Source organism: Pelodiscus sinensis, chromosome 3, assembly GCF_049634645.1.
Source record: "Pelodiscus sinensis isolate JC-2024 chromosome 3, ASM4963464v1, whole genome shotgun sequence".
NCBI lineage: Eukaryota > Metazoa > Chordata > Testudines > Trionychidae > Pelodiscus > Pelodiscus sinensis.
This window is the reverse complement of record NC_134713.1, coordinates 181848066-181870380: the sequence shown is the minus strand read 5'-3', so window position 1 is coordinate 181870380 and position 22315 is coordinate 181848066. Positions and strand designations below refer to the sequence as shown.

General features: G+C 41.5%; 1 protein-coding gene across 1 annotated transcript; it reads right to left on the bottom strand.

Moving 5' to 3' along the window:
- Positions 1 to 1180: 1180 nt before the first annotated feature.
- On the bottom strand, positions 1181 to 22314 carry DNAAF10 (dynein axonemal assembly factor 10). Its single transcript, XM_075925563.1, has 8 exons — positions 22002 to 22314; positions 18542 to 18642; positions 16068 to 16198; positions 12809 to 12910; positions 7382 to 7497; positions 6426 to 6560; positions 4051 to 4148; positions 1181 to 2121 (listed from the first exon to the last, which is right to left on the bottom strand). Exons 1-8 carry the CDS (start codon positions 22188 to 22190, stop codon positions 1914 to 1916), a joined length of 1080 nt encoding a protein of 359 aa, XP_075781678.1. The 5' UTR covers positions 22191 to 22314; the 3' UTR covers positions 1181 to 1913.
- Between the last annotated feature and the right edge of the window lies 1 nt (position 22315).

Here is a 22315-nt window from a genome sequence, read left to right as displayed (position 1 = left end):
ATAGAGACTTATCATGGAAAGTGTTGGGCAACCTTAATTATAAATGTCAACACCAGCTCTGCCTATAACTTTTATGGCCAATTTGCAAATGTAAATGTCACCAGACCATTTCATTTTACAGTAAACTGAAATCTTATATTTTACAAGAGAATTTACATGAACACAGCTCCATCTTCTGTAGTATGCTATAACCATTGTGTTCCACTAGAAGTGAAAACTTACATGGAATCACAAGTGGCTCAAATTTATTACAGCTGCATATTTTCAGGAGCATGTTGAACCTCTTTAGTCAAACATGCTCAGGACCTAACAGGTGTTAAACCAGACAATTTGACCAACCACAGGAAGTCAAGATCATCTAGATTACCAAAAACTTCCACTGCTTACTGGGCTCTTAGAAGACATTTAGAGATAAATGAGAGCTAAATAACAGCATAGAATCTGAGAATCAGGACTGTTGGCTGTAAACAAATTTTATGGGACCATGGGAAACTTGGCAATACCTACAATAAATGGACATCCAGCTAACTAAAATCATACTGGACCACAGATGTTGCCAGAACACAGTGCTGGCCTAGGGAGGTTCAACCTGTAATGGGAAGATATGGAGCAGTTCACTGACAAAATATCTTTTTTAAGTTTAGATTAAAATTGACACCAACTATACTTCCCACTTCCGTGAAAGTGTTGTTCTTAATGTAATTAATAACATCTAAAAAATTATACATATACACCTAATATTTGTCTTATCCCCATCTTTTTCACTTTGAGTTTGCCTGCATTGTGTATCTAAATGCATGTTTCACTGTCTCCCTTGTATAGTCAGTTTCATCCAGTGTTTTGTGCAGATTTTTCACGCAACTACAAGAGTGAGAAAATGTTTTAAAAATAAGGAAAAATTGGCAGACTACAGTAAATGAAACTACTTAATTTTTTTGGATTCTGACTAGATTTCTATTTGATGATCGCCCTTTCTTTTTTAAAAACCAATTTCATCAATACTATGGTTAATTTAAAGCTTTTCAAGGTAGAAACAAAAATGAAGAAACAAGGCAAAAATTCATCAGACTATAGCAAAACCAGCTTCTTTGGTACAAACTGTTTCCTTTTTTGCAAACCTAATGAAATGTATTCCTCCCCCACATCTGTTTCCTGGGTAATACACTTCACATTACAATAACCCACTGCACATATTTATTGTAGAATATTGTATAACAGACTGATTAAAAATGAACAAAAGAACATAAAATGATTCTTAACAAAAATTGCTCATTTTGCCAAACATCTTAATTAGAATACCAATTCTATGAAAAGGGTCATTCATTAAATGTGTTTGAAATCTAACTATTCCTCACAGTTTTTAAATAAGGTTTACATGTATTGAAGTAATCTGAGTCACTTTTAACAAACATACTTTGCCAAATATGGTCAAGTAGGCTCAGAGAAATTGACTGTCCCTATATTTAAATGTACGGTATTTTCTAGAATGGATCATAGGATAGTGTCCCTAATAACTAAATATGGACAACTATATGATAAACATACAAAGCAAACAATTTAACAAGAATAAACTGATTTGTGTTGCTGAAGAAAAAAGCAATTACATTGTGAAGATAGTTTAAAATACTGGCAAGTTCAGAAGTTATTTTAAACGCATTAGACAGAAGGCATATTTTATTTTAAATTTACATTAGGTTAAAAAGTTATGTGTAGGCAATTTTTTCCAACAGCAGCATACTACATAGTCAAACATCTGTAACTTAATCTGAACTTTCAATAGAAAGATCTGTTATTTAATTCTTTAAAAACCAGCTGTGTTAAAAGGAGACATTCAAGTTATAAAGAAAGTCTTTCTCTTCTATACACACACCTCAGATTATGTTGCTTTCACCCTGAAAATCAGGTTTTTTTGGTCAAACTTTGTTGAGCTTGGTAACGATCAATACCCTCACAGTCTGGTCAAAGGCACTGCAGACACACAGACCCCTTTTGTCAGGGCTCCAATCAAGGCTGGAAATGGGCTGTGTTGACAAAGTTACATTCTGTAAGAGAGTGACTGAACCTGCCACCCCCATCTCAACTCCTTCAGAATCCTTCTTTGAGCGCTGAGCAGGGTACTCACTGCCAATAAGAAAGAAATAAGCATCAAACAAGCCTGGTTTTAAAATATGTATCATAGATAAACACTACATGAAATACCACACGCACACGCACACACTTTTTTCACAAATCCTATTAGAACAGAGGTGGGCAAAAGGGCCTCTGCAGGCCAGATGTTGCCCACCAAGCGGGTTGATCAGGCTGCTAGGGGCATAGATGCCCAGAGGGAACCTCTTGGGTCGGGGGGGGGGGGGGGGGGCAAAGGCTGTCGGTGGGCAATCATGGTCTGTGGGTGAGGAAGCGGTGGGGAAGCAGGGAAAGCAGGCCCAGGGCCACTTCAAAAATTTCTGAAGTGGCCCCTGGCAAAAAATTATTGCCCATCCCTGAATTAGAAGGTGACTCCCATTCCCTAAAGACACTGAAAATATCAGTGCTAAATCAGAATTTTAATCCAATTCAATTTAAATAAAAAGGGGATAAAATCTACATGATGAAATTCACCACTGTTTATGGAATCCATACAAGGCCATCCACACCATTTTAACCCTGTGTTAAGGAATCAATTCAGATCACAACATCCAAGCCCCAATAACCAAACCAGGCATCTCTCACTTCCAAGCTATGGAGCCACTCTATCTGAGGTAGGCGCCATTTGTGCTTACAGAGTAAGTACAGGAATAAGAGAAGATGGCCAGGGGATGAAATTGAAGGATCCATTGGCTCTCCCCGTTCCATGCTACTATGCAAAGCATTAATAGAGTGGTGCTCTGTGCCATGAAGGGAATATACACTCTAAGTACTGTCCTCTGCATCCAGATCATTCTGCACAGAGGAACTGACTGGGGCTCCCTAATGAACTCCCTTTGACTTTCAGGATTACATCTCAAATGTGAAAAGCATCATGGTTCAATGGACTGAACATCAAGTGGTGAGACAGGAGAACCCAAATTCTATCAAGCTCTCTCATACTTGCTAGTTACTTAGGTTTTAGCTTTGGGTAAGTGACTTGTGTGCATGAGATTTCCACAAAAAATGATAAGGATAATATTAATCTACCTCATGGAGTTGCTATGACAATTAACTTACATTTGCACAGTGTTTCTTTTATACATAAAATGCTAAGTATTAAATTATTTCAGTCCAAAGCCTTTTTATATACTTCTCAGCAATATCCACTACCACTAGTAATGTAAAAAAGTAGTCGAGTTGACTACTCACACTCTCTCCCCTTTGCAGCCTCTATATCAGAGGCAGCAAAGGGGGCCTAGGGAGAAACGGAGCAGGAGCTGGAGGGGGCTGGCTTAAAAGCTGGTTCCTTCCAGCACCATCTCTGTGTGGGGGGGTGGAGGGAGGAGAGCATGGGAGGCAGATCCACAGCAGTCTGGGACCCAGTACGAGCCAGAACTGTTCAGTCCCAGCTTGCACCAGGTCCTGGACCTACCCCCACTGCAGTTCTGCCTTTTATATGTAGAAAAGTCAGGTGGCTCTTACTACATTTAAAAGGCAGAGCCACAAAGGTCCTGGGGCTACCCCCGTTGCGGCTCTGCAGATTACCTCCTCTTATTGACTAATCATGTAGTTGATAATAGTTTGTACAAACTGTATTGACTACATGATTAGCCAAATACCTGCTCTTTAATGCCCTTCATTACAACAACACCTTTAAGAAATCTATTATTCAATTTTACTTGTCATTAACAGACAACATAATTTAGATCTTGATTACACGATGCTAAAGATCAAGGATCAAATTCATCCTTGTTGTAAACTCACAATGCCAATCAAATTACAGAAGGGACTTTTTCAGGCTTTATTATAAAGACCTACTGTGATTTGAATGGTTTGTAACTTAATGAATTTAAATACACCTTTTCCAGGAAGATTTTTTTAGAATACATGGTAGTTTTGTAACTTTTTAAACCTAATTTACAGCAGATAGTGAACACTTACTATTTCCAGAGATGAAGGCTCCCAGCTCCTCCAGTAGTCATAAAGATATCCCTGTTCTGTGGCAGGTGCCGAACTTGCCACATGGTGGATTTGTAAGCCTAATAAACACCAGAGTCAGACAAAATTAGTTACAGATTAGTCTTATAAGTAAGATATTAATCATGTTAGTAGTTGCCTTTGCAGGAGTATTCACCTTCAGTATGACTAGTCATGTGAGTAAAATTAAGCATAGGCATACATACTCACGAGGCCATAATCAAAAACAATAATCATGTAACTACTGAATTTCCATACTCAATTATAAAGATAATTATTAATGCCATCCTAGAACTCTTTTCAACAATTACCAGAATTTGCTATGGATTGTTTTATAAAAAGCCAAGAAAGAATGGGTAAATAATGTAAGCAGGACATGTAGAAACCAAACCAAAGTATGCAGAACAAACCAAAAAAAGCTTCGGACATTATATATGTTCACTAAGGAGCAAGTTTTTGCATATATCCCAAAAAGAATTGTTTAACATTACACAAATTATAATACAATTTTCATTTTCATGTCTTGATTGCCATGAACATTAACTAAGTTAATATTTTTAGGTATTAAATGGCCAACCTAACACACTCATTAGTATATTTTATTTACTGCAAGCTTCAATAATGTCAGAAAGAAGCAAATAATAGATGACATTGACCTTTTGCTTAAAGCAGTGTGGGGAGGTGGCTTGAAAGCCAGCTTCCCATGTCAGAGACAGCAGCATAGGGGTGTGGGCAGGGCTGCCAGGCCCCCCTACTGCCTCAAGACTGCCCCTGCGCATGCCAGCTCTCCCCCTCTCGCATGCTGCTGCCTTTGTGGGAGTCGGGGCGGAGGGGTGTCAGGTGGCTCCATGAGAGCCGGCATCCTGCACATATTGGCTCCCGTCTCTCCTGCTCGCTGTCTATGATACAGAGGCAACATGGGGGTGGAGGGAGGGAGGGGGAGAGAGAGTGCATGTAGTCAATAGGATTAACTGATAAACCCAGGCTTATTGGTTAATCGTGTAGTCAGCTACATGTTGACATCCCTAGTTTTTACCCTATACAGATTTCACATGGGAGACCAGTGGGATCCTGTCCCAAAAGGGAGTTGTGTGGAAAGGGGTGTTTATAAGGTTTTTTTGTGGGGGTTGCCACCAGTGTTTCCTCTAAGCTGTATAATCAGCTGTATAATTAGCCCTGTCCAGTCAGAGGCTCAGGGCTCCATGCAGGGAGCTGACTTACTGGGTGGGGCTGATAAATCACCTGTGAAACTGTGCTGCTATGCCACTTAGAGGGAACACTGGTTGCTGCCCTTACTTCTGCCCTGCCTTCAGAGCTAGGAGACTGGGAAATTGTGACTGGTTGGCCAGTCAATCAGTTCTCAAGGCAGAGCCCTACCGGCAGCAGCAGAGAAGTGTGGCAACCACACCATCCTTACTTCTGTGCTGCTGCTGGTGATGGCTCTGCCTTTGGACCTGGGCAATTGGAAAGTAGTGGCTGTTAGCTGGAGCACTGCTTTCAAGCAGCCTCTGCTCTTCAACTGCCCATGTTTGAAGGTAGCACTCTCTCCAGCAACCATGGAGAAGTAAGGGTAGCAGTAATGCAAACCCTCCTACAATAACCTTGTGACCTGCAACTCCTTTTTGGAGAATCCCTACAATTACAACACCGTGCAATTTCAGATTTAAATAGCTGCTTAATAAAATTTACAATTTTCAAAATCTTATGACTGTAAAATTGACAAAATGGACCATAAATTTGGTAGGGCCCTACTAATAACTAACGAATGGTGTTCTAGGCTACATTATCATATTTAGAGAGATCTCAAAATTGACTTGTGTCCCTCTAGCCTCCAAGCAGTGGACATCCTCCACATATTCATGAGTCTGCTTTTACATCCTTCTCAATGTCTCATATTGCAGTGAACATCCTCCTAGCCAACTCAACCCAAAAAAACCCTGCCCATAAATGTTCAGAATTAAACTTTCCTGAATGACAGCACTCCCTTCTTTTCAGTGAGTAGATCAAGAGCAGAAGTTGAGCCTGAGTCTCCCACACAGCAGCATACAGATCAGACAGCCTGCCCCCCTCTCCACATCTTGAAGTGATGTATGTTACCTTTCATATGGTCAATTAATACTTTCTGAAGTTCAAGTCAGAGGGTAACAGGTACTGACCATCACAAATCCCACTGACATCAGTTGGATGATGGGGTGCTCATCACTGCCAATGAACATTCAATCTGCTTATCTTCACATCTCCTATGTAATAATTTTAAACTTACAAAGCTGCTAGAACACCTTTGAAGAGTAAATATGAAATTTCGCTCTTAACAACAACAGCCTTCCCTTATACCATACCTTCTCTGAAATCGAAGCAAAACCTTTGGTTGGATGCTGAGTTCTCATATCAAAAACATGAAACTTTCCTTCGAGTGACGTGGCCACTAACTTATTCATATTTATATCTTTCCTGTCAAACTCCACACTGCAAACCTGGAAATAACACACATACATTCACTTTGAAATTCAGTTTATCACTGAAGAAGCATTTATTTTAGATTTGCAAAATATGAGCCCATCATAATCTCTAGTTACATTTACAATAGTAATAAGAATGCAACTGACTTTAGACATAACCAGATTCAACAAGATCATCTAAAAAACCTGAACCCCGTCATACCTGAATATATTCACAGAATCCTAGAAACTGGAAGGACCCTTGAGAGGTTATCCAGTTCAGTCCCCAGCACTTTTGGCAGGACCAAGCACCATTTAGACCATCTCTGATAAGTGTTTGTCTAAACTGTTCTTAAATAATCATCAGTTACTTCGAAATAACGCAGTGCGCATCTACACAGCAAGCCTGTTATAATAAATTCAAAATAACGGGCTTCTTACTCAGACTCCTGTAATCCTCATTGTATGAGGAGTAAGGGAAGTGAAGGGAAGAGTGCTCTATTTGGAAATAACTGCTGTGTAGACAGAACCAAAAGTCGAAATAAGCTATTTCAACTTTAGCTATACAATAAATATAGCTAAAGTTGCATAGCTTATTTTGAGCTTAGCCCTGCTGTGTAAACATGTCCAAAGTTACAAAAGAATTAAGTATCAGGACCACATTCACCTAGCCATGAAGAAAAGAATGATCTCCAACCTAAGAACCCATAAATTAGGATTTGTTGGCCCAGTGGAGATAAAATCTTCCACAGATTTAATCTTAGTAAGAATCTGAATAGGTTTCAAATAAAGTGACCCTTTAATTTGTCCATATTACAAACAAATTAAAATTAAAATACGTTTTTATGACACATTACCCCATTCTTAATGTTGGTCTCCCATCTCAATGACATGTTTTTTAAATCAAATAATTTAATGTCACCATTATCATAGCCAGCACACACAACACGCTCCTCTTGATTGTAGGCATTGCCTAGAAATAAAGAGAACTATTTAGATTGTCAAAATTATCCCCGTCACAGTGTAAAATTAGTCATGAATTAAAATCTGCAGTTTAAAACTGTATTTATGTTAGACAAAAAGTAAACAGAACGTTTCTAATTAGTGTGTTAGCTGAAGGATCTGATTTTCAAGTAGTCTTCAAAATACTTCATTCTAGCCTTCAAAATAAAGTATCAAACTGATCATCCCGCCGATTCATGCCTAAATTGCATACACTACCTCATACAAGTATGTATCCCCCTAGAGATGGTTGCATCTGTTTTTCAATTAATGTTCTTGGGTCTAATAACCAACCTCTGCATATCAATTCAAATAAATGTTTGTGCCTGAAAAACTATAGACAATTTCCCTCTGCTCCTTTTTTCCAGAAAATATTCTAATTGATTTAATTCACACAATTTAAAAATGTAGTATTCTCTGAACAGCAGATGATATGACTGATCTGGATATTCCTACTCATATAAGTAATCCAAAAAGCAAGTGACATCTGACCAGCGTTCCCTCTAATTTTTCCCAATCACGTGTGGAATGAATCTTATGTGCATAAGAACGGCCGTACTGGGTTAGACATAGGTCCATCCAGTCCTGTACCCTGTCTTCCAACACTGACCAATGCCAGATGCCCCAGAGGAAGTGAACAGAACAGGTAATGATCAAGTAATCCCTCTCCTGTCATCTATTTCCAGTCTGACAAACAGAGGCTGGGGACACCATTCCTACCCATCCTGGCTAATAAGTATTGATGAACCTAACCTGCATGAATTCATCTAGTTCTTTTTTTAACCCTGTTAAAAGTCCCGGTCTACACAACAGCCTCTGACAACGAGTTCCACAAGTTGATTGTACAGTGTGTGACGATACAATTCCTTTTGTTTGTTTTAAACCTGCTACCTATCAATTTCACTTGTTCTTGTGTTATGAGAAGTAAATAACTTTTCCTTATTCATTTTCTCCACACCAATCATGATTTTATAGACCTCTATCATACCCTCTCCTTCATCTCCTCTTTTCTAAGCTGAAAAGTCCCAGTCTTTTTAATCGTTCCTCATATAGCACCAGTTCCAAATCCCTAATCATTTTTGTTGCCTTTTCTGAACTTTTTCCAATGCCAATATATCTTTTTTGAGATGAGGCTACCACATCTGTACACAGTATTCATGATGCAGGCATGCCATGGCTTTATATAGAGGCAATAAGATATTATCTGATTTATTCTCTATCCCTTTTTAAATGATTCCTAAAATTCTGTTTGCTTTTTTGACTGCTGCTGCACATTGAGTGGATGTTTTCAGAGGACTATCCACAATGACTTCAAGATCTCTCTCAAGTGGCTATAGCTAAATTAGTCCCCATCATTTTGTATGTAAAACTGGGATTATTTTCTCCAATGTGCAATACTTTGCATTTATCAACATTAAAATTCATTTGCCATTTAGTTGTCCAATCACCTAGTTTTTGTGAGATCCTTTTGAAACTCTTCAGTCTGCTTTGTTCTTAACTATCTTTAGCAGTTTAGTATCATCTGCAAATGTTGCCACCTTACTATCTTCCCCTTTCTACAGATCATTTCTAAATATGTCTAATAGGACTGGTTGCGGTATGGACCCCTGGGAGACACCACTAGTTACCTCTCCCCATTCTGAAAACTGACCATTTATTCCTACTCTTTGTTTCCTGTTTTTTAACCAGTTATCAATCCGTGATAGGACCTTCCCTTTTATCCCATGACAACTTACTTTACTGAAGAGTCTTTGGTGAGGAACCTTGCCAAAGGCTTTCTGAAAATCTAAGTATACTATATCCAATGGATTCCCCCTTGTCCACATATTTGTCGAGCCTCTCAAAGAACTCTAGCAGATTAGTAAGGCATGATTTCCCTTTACAGAAACCATGTTGCCATTATTCCTCAACACCAATATGTGATCCAATATGGAGGTGATGTGTGATAAATCACCTCTTTATTGGTGCACATAAAGAAATTAAAGCGGTGAGGTTGAGGGGTTTGAAGTGTGGGAGGGGACTCAGAGTGAGGAGTGTAGGTAGATGAGGACTCTAGCTGTGGATAAGAGCTCTGGGGTGGGACAAAGGGAAGGCTCCAGGGGAGGGGGAAAAGGCCCACAGCAGCCTTGTATACCCCAACTTGCTCCCCTCCCCAGTTCTTGGCCACCCCTACCTCTCTTTGCTCCAGGCCCCTGCTACATGGTCTTTTACAGCCTGTTGCATGGCTGTGAAGCTTAGAGGGAACTTAGCATCTGATTATACTCCGAACCATTCACAGGCTTTGCAGTGCAGTTTGGCACAGAGACAGCTGTAGCAGACCTTCTCTCCACAGTCTTCAACACATTCCATCACAGAGCACTGATGATTTGCTTACAAGACCTATCTGTAGGGGATGGTGCAACACTATTATGAATCATTTCTCTCAAACAGTACCCAGTAAATAATGACAAAGCTGCTCATCTCTATAGCCTGGTCTACACTACGTGGGAAAGTCAAAGAAAGATATGAAATTCCAACTATATAAATTATGTAGCTGGAGTCAACATATCTTAAATTACCATCCACACAGCAGGAGCTTGATAAGAACAAATGGCACAAATGAATTCAATCTAGCGGGTCTGTACTATGCCCACTAAATCAAATCCTGGAAGATCAACCATGTAGTGTAGATGTACCCAAGAAGCCCTCATATATGGAATTCCACAGTGATGAAAACTGTCTTCCTCATCTTCAGTATCTGCAGAAAAATTCTTAGAAAGGATATGAGATATATGGGAGCTGTTGCCAAAAATATTGATGACACCAAGCTCTGTAAATCCTTTTCCGCTGACATAATCTGCATCATTGTCTGAAAGAAATTCATAGTCAAGCAAAGAGCAGATGGCTCAGACTGAACTCAGGCAAGATTTAAGCAATGCTGAAGGGAAAAGAAAATAATGAGAAGCTAGAGAAAGCTCTGCACATCATTTGTCAAGGCAGTACACAGTCACTGGTTCTTAGTCTTGATTTACACTATGGCTGTGTCTAAACTGGCAAGTTTTTCTGCAAAAACTTACCAGCTGTCTACACTGGCCACTTGAATTTCCACAAGAACACTGACTTCCTACTGTCTGAAATCAGTGCTTCTTGCGGAAATACTATGCTGCTCCTGTTTGGGCAAAAGTCCTTTTGCGCAAAGCTTTTGTGCAAAAGGGCCAGTGTAGACAGCTCAGATTTGTTTTGCACAAAAAAGCCCCAATCGCGAAAATGGCAATCGGGGCTTTTTTGTGCAAAAGCGCGTCTAGATTGGCAGGTACGCTTTTCCGCAAAAAGTGCTTTTGCGGAAAAGCGTCCGTGCCAATCTAGACGCTCTTTTCCGAAAATGCTTTTAACGGAAAAGTTTTCTGTTAAAAGCATTTACGGAAAATCATGCTAGTCTAGACATAGCCTATAAGCTTATGTTGGTGTAAGTATATTATTCAGGACTGTGGAAAAATCCACCCCCCTGAGTGTTGTAGTTACTTCAACCTAATCGCCCATGTAAACAGCTATGCATTGATAGAAGGGAGTCTCCCTGTAACACAGCTACTAAGTTTTAGGAAGGTGAAGTACAGTACCTACACCACTAGGAGCAGTTCTGTCATTGGCATAGGTAGTGTTTTCACAGAGGCACAGCAGTACTGTAAGTGTAGACAAGATCTTAGTGGATTAATCATTAATTCTGATTACTTCAATAGCAACTAGGGATGTCAGTTGTTGGCCAGTTAACTGGTAAGCATCACCCTTACTAGGTGATGCTTATTGGTTAACCAGCAACCCAATATGGGCGGAGTGCCTGCTGTGGTACTGTGAGCCTGGCCCGACCTGGCCAGAGCAGCAGCCCACCACTCTGTAGAGGCACTCCAGTCCAGCCGGACCCACTGCGACATGTGTGTGGGGTGCTCCAGCCCAGTCTCGCCCCCCCCCCCCGCCAATGCCCATTTAAATGGTTAAACATAATGTTTAACAGGTTAACTGATTAAACAGGATTTTACATCCCTAATAGCAACAGTAATAAGTAATACCTTCTACTATCTTACCAGGAAACTACAGCTTTTACTATTTAGTGGCAGTAATTCAAGCATTTATCATCAGGCTGATCAACTTAATCCATTAAATCTGTGGCCAATGATGGAGAAACCCAAAAATATCAGCTTGTACAGAACACAGCAACTAGTCTCTTTAGCAAGAAAAAAACGCCAAAAACATAGGTGGATAGCTGTCCCAGTGTTCCCCGTAAATTGTGTGGTCATTCAATAGACATTTCTAATCAGCTGGGTGGCATTTGAAAGTGCCCACAGATAGGTTTTTGTTTCTACTACTGTTGAACATGTGCACATACAAATGTATTCTGTACATGGACAGAAAACATTAGAGGGACCATTACTCCATTAGCTCTAAGTTTAAGACTCTGCTTTTAATATTTAAGGCACTTAAATTGGAACTGTGCTACATCAGTGACTGGCTGTCAGCCCACTGAATCAGCTAAATTCTTTCTGGACAATGCAGCTAGAATTATTGGGATTAACCTTTACAGAGTCAGCAGTAAGATCATTATTGCAGGAGGCCACTATCTGTGGAATAGTCTTACATCTTTCTGTAAACTAAGTCCAAACCTGATTGCTTTTAGTTTACGTTGCAAGACTTATCTTCAGTGGTTGTGAGAAAGGTAGCTTTGTTGTTAATAGGTTTTGCAAAACCTAGTAAGCAAAAGTTAACAAACATCAGAGCAGTGAAAAGCAGCATCTGCTATGGTAAGCTCTATACCAAATGTAATTACTGTATGAGGTACTAATACAATCTTTACTCATGCATGTTATCCCACGGAAATCAACAGGACTACTTGCACATGTAAAGATTATTCACATCAGAAAAAGACAGGTATACAATTATTTCTGAACGAATTACACAACTAAAGGGAAAGATGCATAAATACCTTCAGTGTAAATCCCAGTTTGCCATTTGCCCCCTCTTCCCCCCCCCCCCCCCAATAGGTGAAAACAAAGAGCCATCTGAGAGGAAAGAAAAGCAGTAATTGGCCATTTCCCTAATCTAAAGGCAACGCAAAAATAGCAGGACTTAAAGTTCAGACTGCTTTCTGTACTTTTTACCACATTTCCTCCTTCAGTGTTTAACAGAAATAGTCATTATTTGTTTTTATTATCTTGATTATTCTCCCCCATCCCCCCCACACTTACAGTGACAGACTAGATAGATAGATACTTTGTTGTTTGCGTTACAGACTGAAATTCTTATCAATTTACCAAATGCTACTGTCCAGCAGTCTCTCTTGCTCTCTCCTTGTATTGGTTCCATATTAGCAACAGGTGTATCTTTTTGTCTTGGGTCCCACACCTTCACAGTTCCTGTAATAATTATACTTGATGTTAGATTACTGATAGAGTCGCATGTTGTATGCATTCTCCCAGTCCAAACCCAGACTCTACAACTTACTTTAAGGAACACATTCCAAACATTTGTATGACTTTGATCTCTAACACACCAGATTGCATTTTAGAAAGACACAAAAGATCAGCAATGAGGAAAAGGGCTTGTTTCAATATTTTAACAATGTGAATCATCCCATTCCATAGTTGAAATTGTGTACAGTTTTGTTTTAAAGTTCACTGATACACAATCTATCCAGTTTGCTATAGCGGTCTTCCTTTTTTCTAACCCTATCATCACTCTACGGAAATGGTACAGTTTCCACAGCTCAGTTGTCATATAGTTTGTATTTATCTTATTTCATGTTCTTTCCTTCCCACCCTCTGTTATGATGTCTATCTTTTTGCTTACAGCCTCTAAATGAACTGTGAAAACTTTATTCCATGTCAGACTCAAAATAGAACAAGCGGCATACATAGATCTAGTTGCAATATACTCGTAACCATATCAGATATCAGCCAGGGGTTCACACAGTTGAAGAAACCAGTCTTGGCATTGTCAAAGTCAGTAGGCTAAGAAAAATAACTGTCAAGGTGTGGTAATGGATTGGAGCAATCACAAAACTTCATCAGTCACAAAACTTTAAGTAGCAAACCAGCTTTCCCACTAGCACTCAAATCTAAACTGCCCTCCCCCCCATATTTAATTGCATTGATTTCTAAAACCATAACTGTTTCCAAAAAAAATAGTTCATTGGGCAATTTTCAATATGACAGAGGGCTAACAGCAGCAGTCACAGGAGTCACCTGTAGAAGCAGCTTCCGTTACAGCTGCTTAAGAAAAGCTGCAAATGGTTTTAAACCATTGCACCTTATTCATAGACACAAAAAGGCATGACAATGTGTAACAAGTCATCTATCCCTTTTAAGGGCAGTTGTGACTGAGTCAGCCAGCCTTGCTTCAAGATTTAGAAGCTTTAAGTATTGGCATTCTGGGACAAGGACAAGCCAAGCAAAAGTAAGTCCTCTGGGTATGACTCATGCTGAGCAAAGGAAGTCTCAGATAGGAGGGTCTATAACACAGGGATGTGAAAGTGTAACCATGTACACGGTTAACCAATGAGCCTGGGCTCTTAAGCTGGCACCCCATGTATCCCAGCCCCCACAAAGCTGCCTGCTCCTCCCATACCCCCATCAGAGGCAGCATTGAGGGGGGGGGAGGTGGAACTAGTGCTCATGGGGAGCCTTCCACTAGCCCCTACTACCTCTAATAGAGGCAGCAGTGCAGGAGACAGGGCAGGCAGCTGGGCAGGAGCCAGTACATGAAAGCTGGCTGCTCACGTGTACCAGCTCCTGCCTGGTAACCCCTTCGCCCCCCACAGTTGCCTATCAGTGGCAGCAGCCTAAAAGCTGGCTCCTCATGGGCATTGGCTCCTGCCTCCCTCCACCCTTTCTGCCTCTGATACAGAAGCAGCAAGAAGGAGGGTGTGCATGCAACCATTAGGATTAACTGATGAGTCCAGGCTTATCAGTTAATTGTGTTAACTGCTACATAAGAACATAAGAACGGCCGTACTGGGTCAGACCAAAGGTCCTTCAAGCCCAGTATCCTGTCTACCGACAGTGGCCAACACCAGGTGCCCCAGAGAGGGTGGACCGAAGACAATGATCAAGCGATTTGTCTCCTGCCATCTCTCTCTAGCCTCTGACAAACAGAGGCCAAGGACACCATTTTATCCCCTGGCTAATAGCCTTTTATGGACCTAACCTCCATGAAATTATCTAGCTTCTCTTTAAACTCTATTATAGTCCTAGCCTTCACAGCCTCCTCTGGCAAGGAGTTCCACAGGTTGACTACACGCTGTGTGAAGAAGAACTTTCTTTTATTAGTTTTAAACCTGCTACCCATTAATTTCATTTGGTGTCCTCTAGTTCTTCTATTTAGGGAACTAATAAATAACTTTTCTTTATCGGCCCTCTCCACACCACTCATGATTTTATAGACCTCTATCATATCCCCCCACAGTCTCCTCTTTTCTAAACTGAAAAGTCCCAGTCGCTTTAACCTCTCCTCATATGGGACCCGTTCCAAACCCCTAATCATCTTAGTTGCCCTTTTCTGAACCCTTTCCAAGGCCAAAATATCTTTTTTGAGGTGAGGAGACCACATCTGTACACAGTATTCAAGATGTGGGCATACCATAGCTTTATACAGGGGCAGTAAGACATTCTGTGTCTTATTTTCTATCCCTTTCCTAATAATTCCTAGCATCCTATTTGCCTTTTTGACTGCCGCTGCACACTGCGTGGAAGTTTTCAGAGAACTGTCCACGATAACTCCAAGATCTCTTTCCTGATTTGTCGTAGCCAAATTAGCCCCCATCATACTGTACATATAGTTGGGGTTATTTTTCCCAATGTGCATTACTTACATTTATCCACATTAAATTTCATTTGCCATTTTGCTGCCCAATCACTGAGTTTGGTGAGATCTTCTTGGAGTCCCTCACAGTCTGCTTCTGTCTTGACTATTCTAAACAGTTTGGTATCATCCGCAAACTTTACTACCTCACTGCTTACCCCTTTCTCCAGATCACTTATGAATAAGTTGAAAAGGATTGGTCCCAGGACTGACCCTTGGGGGACACCACTAGTTACCCCTCTCCAATCTGAAAATTTACCATTTATTCCTACCCTTTGTTTCCTGTCTTTTAACCAGTTCGCAATCCAAGAAAGGACCGTCCCTCTTATTCCATGGCCATGTAATTTACACAAGAGCCTTTGGTGAGGGACCTTGTCAAAGGCTTTCTGAAAATCCAAGTATACTATATCTACTGGATCCCCCTTATCCGCATGCTTGTTAACCCCTTCAAAGAACTCTAATAGATTAGTAAGACAGGATTTCCCTTTACAGAAACCATGTTGACTTTTGTCCAACAAATTATGTTCTTCTACATGCTTCACAATTTTATTCTTTACATGCTACACACTAACATCACTAGTTCACACCAGGATTAGGCTAGTTTTTAAAGTTCCACTGTAAAGTAAATGCAGACTGGGCCCGTAAACTTTAATCAGATCTTGTAAATAGTTTTTCTTAGCATATTTTAAAGTTCTTTAATGTTTGCCAACTCACCATCTCGGCTCCCAGTCACAATTTCTGGTGCTCCTTCTCCAATTCCTAAGCCACCTACTCCATCTATACTATTTATGATTTCTTTATGACCTTTCACAGAGTACACGGGAATCTCTGGAGCTTCCAAGTTCCTAAAATACAGAAAACAACAGTATATTGTATACACGTTCCATGGTTCTCTATTTTGTTGTACAAAAGGGAGGAATTGCTGTTTCCAAACTTGGGCTACAAATGAAACATGATGGCTCAAACTTGCATGGAGAACAAAACAGCAAAGTTATAACCATTAGGCTTCTTCTAGAAAGGTCTACAATGGAAAAGGGTGAAACTGTCTCCCAATTCATGTGTATGATTTTATTTACTTTTGAGGCTGTTCAGAATTGCTCTAATAACTTAAAAAAAAAAGTATGGAGCTCTAATAGTCATCTGAGTATTCAGTCTTATCATGCAAATGAATATGTCCAGGCAGCTATGTGACTTAATTGGTCAATCATTTAAAATCAGCTAACCTCAGATAGACTGGCACAAATTACTGGTCAGAATGAGCAAGAAAAATAATTTCCCTCAATTAGGAGTCAGTATGCAACTAAACCTGGCTAAGTTCTGTGAAGTAGAAATTTCATTGAGAGAATGCTACATCTATAACTGAATGTTATTTATCAAAAAAGCATGTTGAAGCCAAGCAGCTGGAATACAACAAAACAGGTTAACGGAGAACAGAGCGTATAGATCAGTGGTCCCCAACCTTTTCAGGTTGTCGGGCACCAGGGGGCGTGGCCGTTCGCCCGCCAGGCGCCAGGGGGCGGGGACACTTGCCCGCCCGGGGGCAGTCCCCCCCAGCCACATGCCCGGGGGCGGGGCCCCCCCCATAGCCACGCGCCCGGGGCCGGCGCCCCCCGGCAAGCGCCGCGCGCCCGGGGCTGGCGCTCCCCCCCGTAAGCGCCGCGGGGCCAAGGCCAAGGCCGGCGCTGGAGCCGGCAAGGGCAAGCGCGGCGCCCCCGGGGGTGGGGCCAAAGCCGGCGCCGGCAAGGGCATGCACGGCGCCCCCGGGGGTGGGGCCAAGGCCGGCGCCGGAGCCAGCAAGGGCACGCGCGGCGCCCCCGGGGGCGGGGCCAAGGCCGGGGCCAGGGCACGCGCGGCACACCCGGGGGCGGGGGTCAGGGTCAGCACCGGCACGTGCGGCGCACCCGGGACCGGCCATGCGCCCAGGGCTGGCATCTGCCAGCCCAGATTGCTCCGCGGGCACATGTAAAGAGCCCGGCGGGCGCCATGGCGCCCGCGGGCACCGGGTTGGGGACCACGGGTATAGATCTTGATCTGTCCACAAACACTAAGAGCCATGTAACACGCTCTCAACGATACCTACTACACTGTTTAATTTATTTTTTTATGTTAAACTCCTCGCTGTCCTTCAAGTTGTGACACCATAATTTGTGTTTTAATACAAATCTCCTATTTGAAATCGTCTCAGGGTCTTATTTTTCTTCTAACTTTCTGTTTTCTCTCTTAATTTCTTGTTGCTTAAAAAGTCACCAAACAAACTAACATTCCGTCTCTAACAATGCCATTCTTAATATTTCAATTGCAACTGAATGTGTCACTAGTTTCTTGGTGGAATACTTTTAAACTATCAGATAAATAAAATCTATTATGAAAATTTGTAAAAACTTTCACAAACTTTACCTACTTGTATTGATCTGAACATGTTATCTGAATTGGGCTATTGGTTACAATATCCAAAGCATTAAGAAAAAAGTGTTCATAATCTGAACTGTAAATTGAATGTTAAAAATAAATCTCATTTTAAGTACTTCCAGAACAAATATGGAAGTTATTTATTTATTTATTTTACCTCAAAGCCCCTTTTCCACACAAGGAATCTTTAGGACTAGGAACACATTTCTGTTATCTGGATACAGAAGAGTTCAACCAATCAACAATTGTTTTGCTTTAATTTTGGTCAACAGTTTTACTCAGGATGTAAACTCTTCAAGCAGGACAGTCTCTGTCTGAGTATGTGTGCAGTGCTTCGGCACTCAAGGGGTATGTGTACACTACAGGACAAAGTTGAATTAAGATATGCAACTTCAACTACGTTAATTGCGTAGCTGAAGTCAAAGAAGCGTAACTCAGTTTTTGGCACTGTCTCCACTGCAGGAAGTCGAAGGAAGAACACTCTCCCTTTGATTTCTCTTACTCCTCATAAATGCAGGGTCTTGGCATTGACCAGAGTACCCCCTCTCACTTTCGAATTGTCTTAACTAGACCACTAATTTGAACCCTAGAAGATCGACAGCAGCAGCTTTGATCTTCCTCTGAAGTGTAGACATACCCAAGGGGATCTGATCCATTATTGGGGTCTTGAGGCACAACTATAATAAAGATAACACAGCGCGAATACAGTAGGGCAGAACTTTGAGTTCAAGTTTGTCATGTGCAGTAAGGGGCATCCTAATAGGAGCTAGCATTCTTACCATATATTAAGGTTTCCACCAAAGTCCCCTGTAGCTAGATATCTCTGCTGTAGAGATGTAGCACCAAATGTTCCACATTTAATAGGTTTGGCCTTTTCAATCTAAAAAGGGTACATTTTTTTGTCAGCACATTAAAAATCTCAGTAAAACCACACAATGGATAAGCTGCTGCTTGGAAGCTGTGCTCCTAGCAGGCTTCATTGAACTTTCAATAAGACATTCATTATTACATGCTAATCAAATAGGTATACCACAGCTTATTCTAAGATTTTAAAATGTTGTATAAGTAGCGTGAATTTGATTGTAATGAGCTTTAAAAAAAACATTAATTCTTCTTCCCTCTACCCATCTCACTAATGATACTCAAGGGCCATTGTCTCTATTGATTTGCAAATATAAAGCAGAGGGAATTTTAGCTTGTCTCAGATCTGCTAGCATGAACATAAGAGATAATTAAGACATTCTTTCTATTAGTCTAGAACAACACGGTTTATGTGTCTTCTATGCTGCATCCCTACAGATCCCTTTAAATTGAGAAAGTTTATGTACTATTGTTCCTGTAGATACTAAACTCTCTTAATACATCTGAGCCATAATTGTTTCTGAAGATTAGTAAATCCTCAAAGGTTACTTCAATTTAAAAAACTGCTGCTCCATGCAGTAATCTGTGCACCTAAAAAAGCTTCCATGATGCTTACCTACAATTGATGAAAACTTGTACAACTACAGTCAATGATGTTGCATGCATTCATTACATATGCAGCTACTGACTGAATACCTACAACCACTCAATGTGGAGAGGACTCATGCAAGTCCTTAAGTTATATGGCCAAACACTGGACCTTATGAAGAAGAATTTTGGCCTTCATTTAAAATTAACAAAACTTTGAGAATTTTACTTCAAAAGATATTATTTCCAAATCTGACTAATAAACTGATGCAAGAAGATTAAAACTAAATAGAACATCAAAAAATCAAGAATAAGACCCAAAACTTTTGAGATTTTAAGAAACTGAAGTTCTTTTTATTTACTTTCTGGGTTTTAAGAGTTCAGGGTCACATTTTCAATCTTTTCTCCACTACCAGGAAAGCTAGGAACTCTGTTGTTGTTTTAAAATGAAAGATGGGAGTCTCACAATCACATCAATCCAGGAGCCAGAGCTCTAAAAAAACACCAACAAAGTAATGTGGGAGCTGGCAACAGTGTAACTAGGCTCCACCTCTACAACAGGAGTCTGTTGAAACTTATAACCTCAGCTACCATTGTTGCCCATTAGACACGCAAATGCCCAGCTTCTCAGGAGAAATTAAAATGCTGCCAAGCTGATTTGAAGAACTAGGTTTGTTGTTTTTACTGGTGATGCACATTTGCACATGCCTTAATGCAATTAATTTGTGCATGAATGGAAAAGATTAAATGAAACATTGCCAGCCATCCTACCCCTTTTAACAAGGAGCAATTAAATTTGGGTGATGCCCCCAAAATCTTTAGGCTGGCTATCAGCAGAGTTGTGAGATGGTAACAGACAGAAATGGATTTTGAGGAGGAAAGGCATTTCCTCCTCACTCCCACAACTGATTAACAGAAAGGATGCCAGGTAGAGGAGCCAGCTAAAGAAACCTCAGCAAGTTAGTAAGAAATACTTAAGGTCATGGAATACTGGACTGGAGGATGCATATTATACTTGGGAGATAAAGGAGGGATATGGATTTTTTTCTTGTATGGAAGTGGTGACATGGCTGAGGTAGAAATATATAAGCTCTTGTTAAAATTCTGGCAGCACATCGGAGTCTAAAATCCAAATACAGTACAGTACAGACTTGTAAAATCATTTTTAGGAACAGTGTACTCGATAATACATTAATCCCAATCAAAAAAACTTCTTAAGCTGATTTTAACAAACAAATTAGTTGCCAGCATTATTGCAAGGTACCTGGTCGTAAAATCCTTTGGATCTCAGCATGAAGATACTACTCTAATACATACCTACTATTTTTAGCCTCAAAACAGGGAAAATACACATTACAGACAGAAGAGTTCGGCCATCCTGAGTTGAACAGTAAGAAATCAGATTAATCTTTTAATATAAGGAGATCTTTAAATGACACTGAAGTATTTTAAAAAGCTTCAGTGGAACCATTCCTTCACACCCTCCCACAGTGCAGGCAGCATATGGCATGTATGCTCTTATGTAAGCATCAGAATGAGAAATGAAGCTGGAGAGTTTCTAGGAAATTCCATGTAAGACCAGTCAATGAAGTAGACATTTTAAAGTTGAGTTTTAAAGTTTGTTTTTTAATTTAATTTATGTTCTTTTTAAAGAAAAGGATGGCTTGAAACACTGTTTACATGTTTTACCTTGACAATATTCTCCTTCCTTCCCTATCCCCATTTAGAAGTACCCTGTGTGAAATATGCCACTCTCCACTCAAGTGGTGACTGCAATTCATTACTACGTATGTTTTACCAGATGACTTTGGGGTCACCTGTAGCATCCTGCAAATCCATGGATATCTGCTTTATATCCCAAGATATCCACATACACAGATGTGAATGCAGCTCTCCATGGATACAGATTTTTGTGGATACAAATGTTGTCACTAGAACAGTATTCCCTGTAAGCAGTGTGCTCCTGCCACACCAGAGAAATTAAAATGCTGCCCAGCTGACTAGCAGAGAGCCCACAGGAAGGTTGTGTGTTTCTATTGAAGGTGCACATTGTTTGCATGCCTCAGTGCACAGAAACATTAATTCTGCACATGGATGTATAAGGTTCTAGATGAATTTTTCCATTTTTGGATATTCTTTATGTGCTGGTATCTACACTCGAAAATTATTTATGCGGGTACGAATTACGTATCCATACAGGGTTCTAGTCATTTGAGGCAAAAAGTGTCATTAGAAGGCAGCATATGAAGTGACCTTAAAGTCTATGAGACAGCCACATACCCGGGGTTCCTGTTCTTTATTGGTGACTGCAGGGGGAAGGACTACATTGTCTTACCAGACCTCTCCTCCTTTCATCTGCAAGGTGTGTGAGGAAAAAAATGAGACCATTCTTGCAGACTGCATCAGCGGGGTGCTGACAGCATCTTTATCGGGGGAGGGAGGGAGATTTTCAAAGGAAGGGGAGAGTTTTGTGCTTCCACCCTACACCCCGGCCAGACGGCTGAGGGGCCGCCTGCCCAGCACCCTGGGTTGGGCAGGCCCGGCGTGCCCCAACATTACCATGGCAACCAACCCTCAGGGAGCAGGTGCTGCGGGTCCTGGCACCCGCTGTAGCGGACAGCAGCTCACGGGGGAGGGAGGAGACACTGAGGGGCCTGAGAAGAGACTCAGAGGCGGGGGGGGGGGGGGGTCGTAAAGAGGTTACCAGAGCTCAGGGGGCGAGCGGCACCCCCCCTCGGCAGAGCCCAGCGGGCAGGGGGGAGCAGCGCCCGGGCGGCTGCCGACACTCACCTCGCGCAGCAGGCTGAGGCGGCCACTCTGCAGCTCGTAGAGCTGGATGAGGCCGGTGCCGCGCGGGACGCTGCCGAGGCAGAGCAGGCGCGCGCTGCACGGCACCCATTTGCACTCGAACACGGTGTAGTTCAGCGACTGCTGCACGTGCGCGATCAGCTGCGGCTTCTCCATCCCCGCGCCCGACATGCCGCCCCAACCGCCGCGGCCTGCGGCGACTCAACCACGAGCCGGGTGCCCAGCGAGCAACGGCAACATCCGGGGCTCACGCCAGTGCTCCCGCGGCAGGCATCACTCGGGGCGGAAGTGACGTC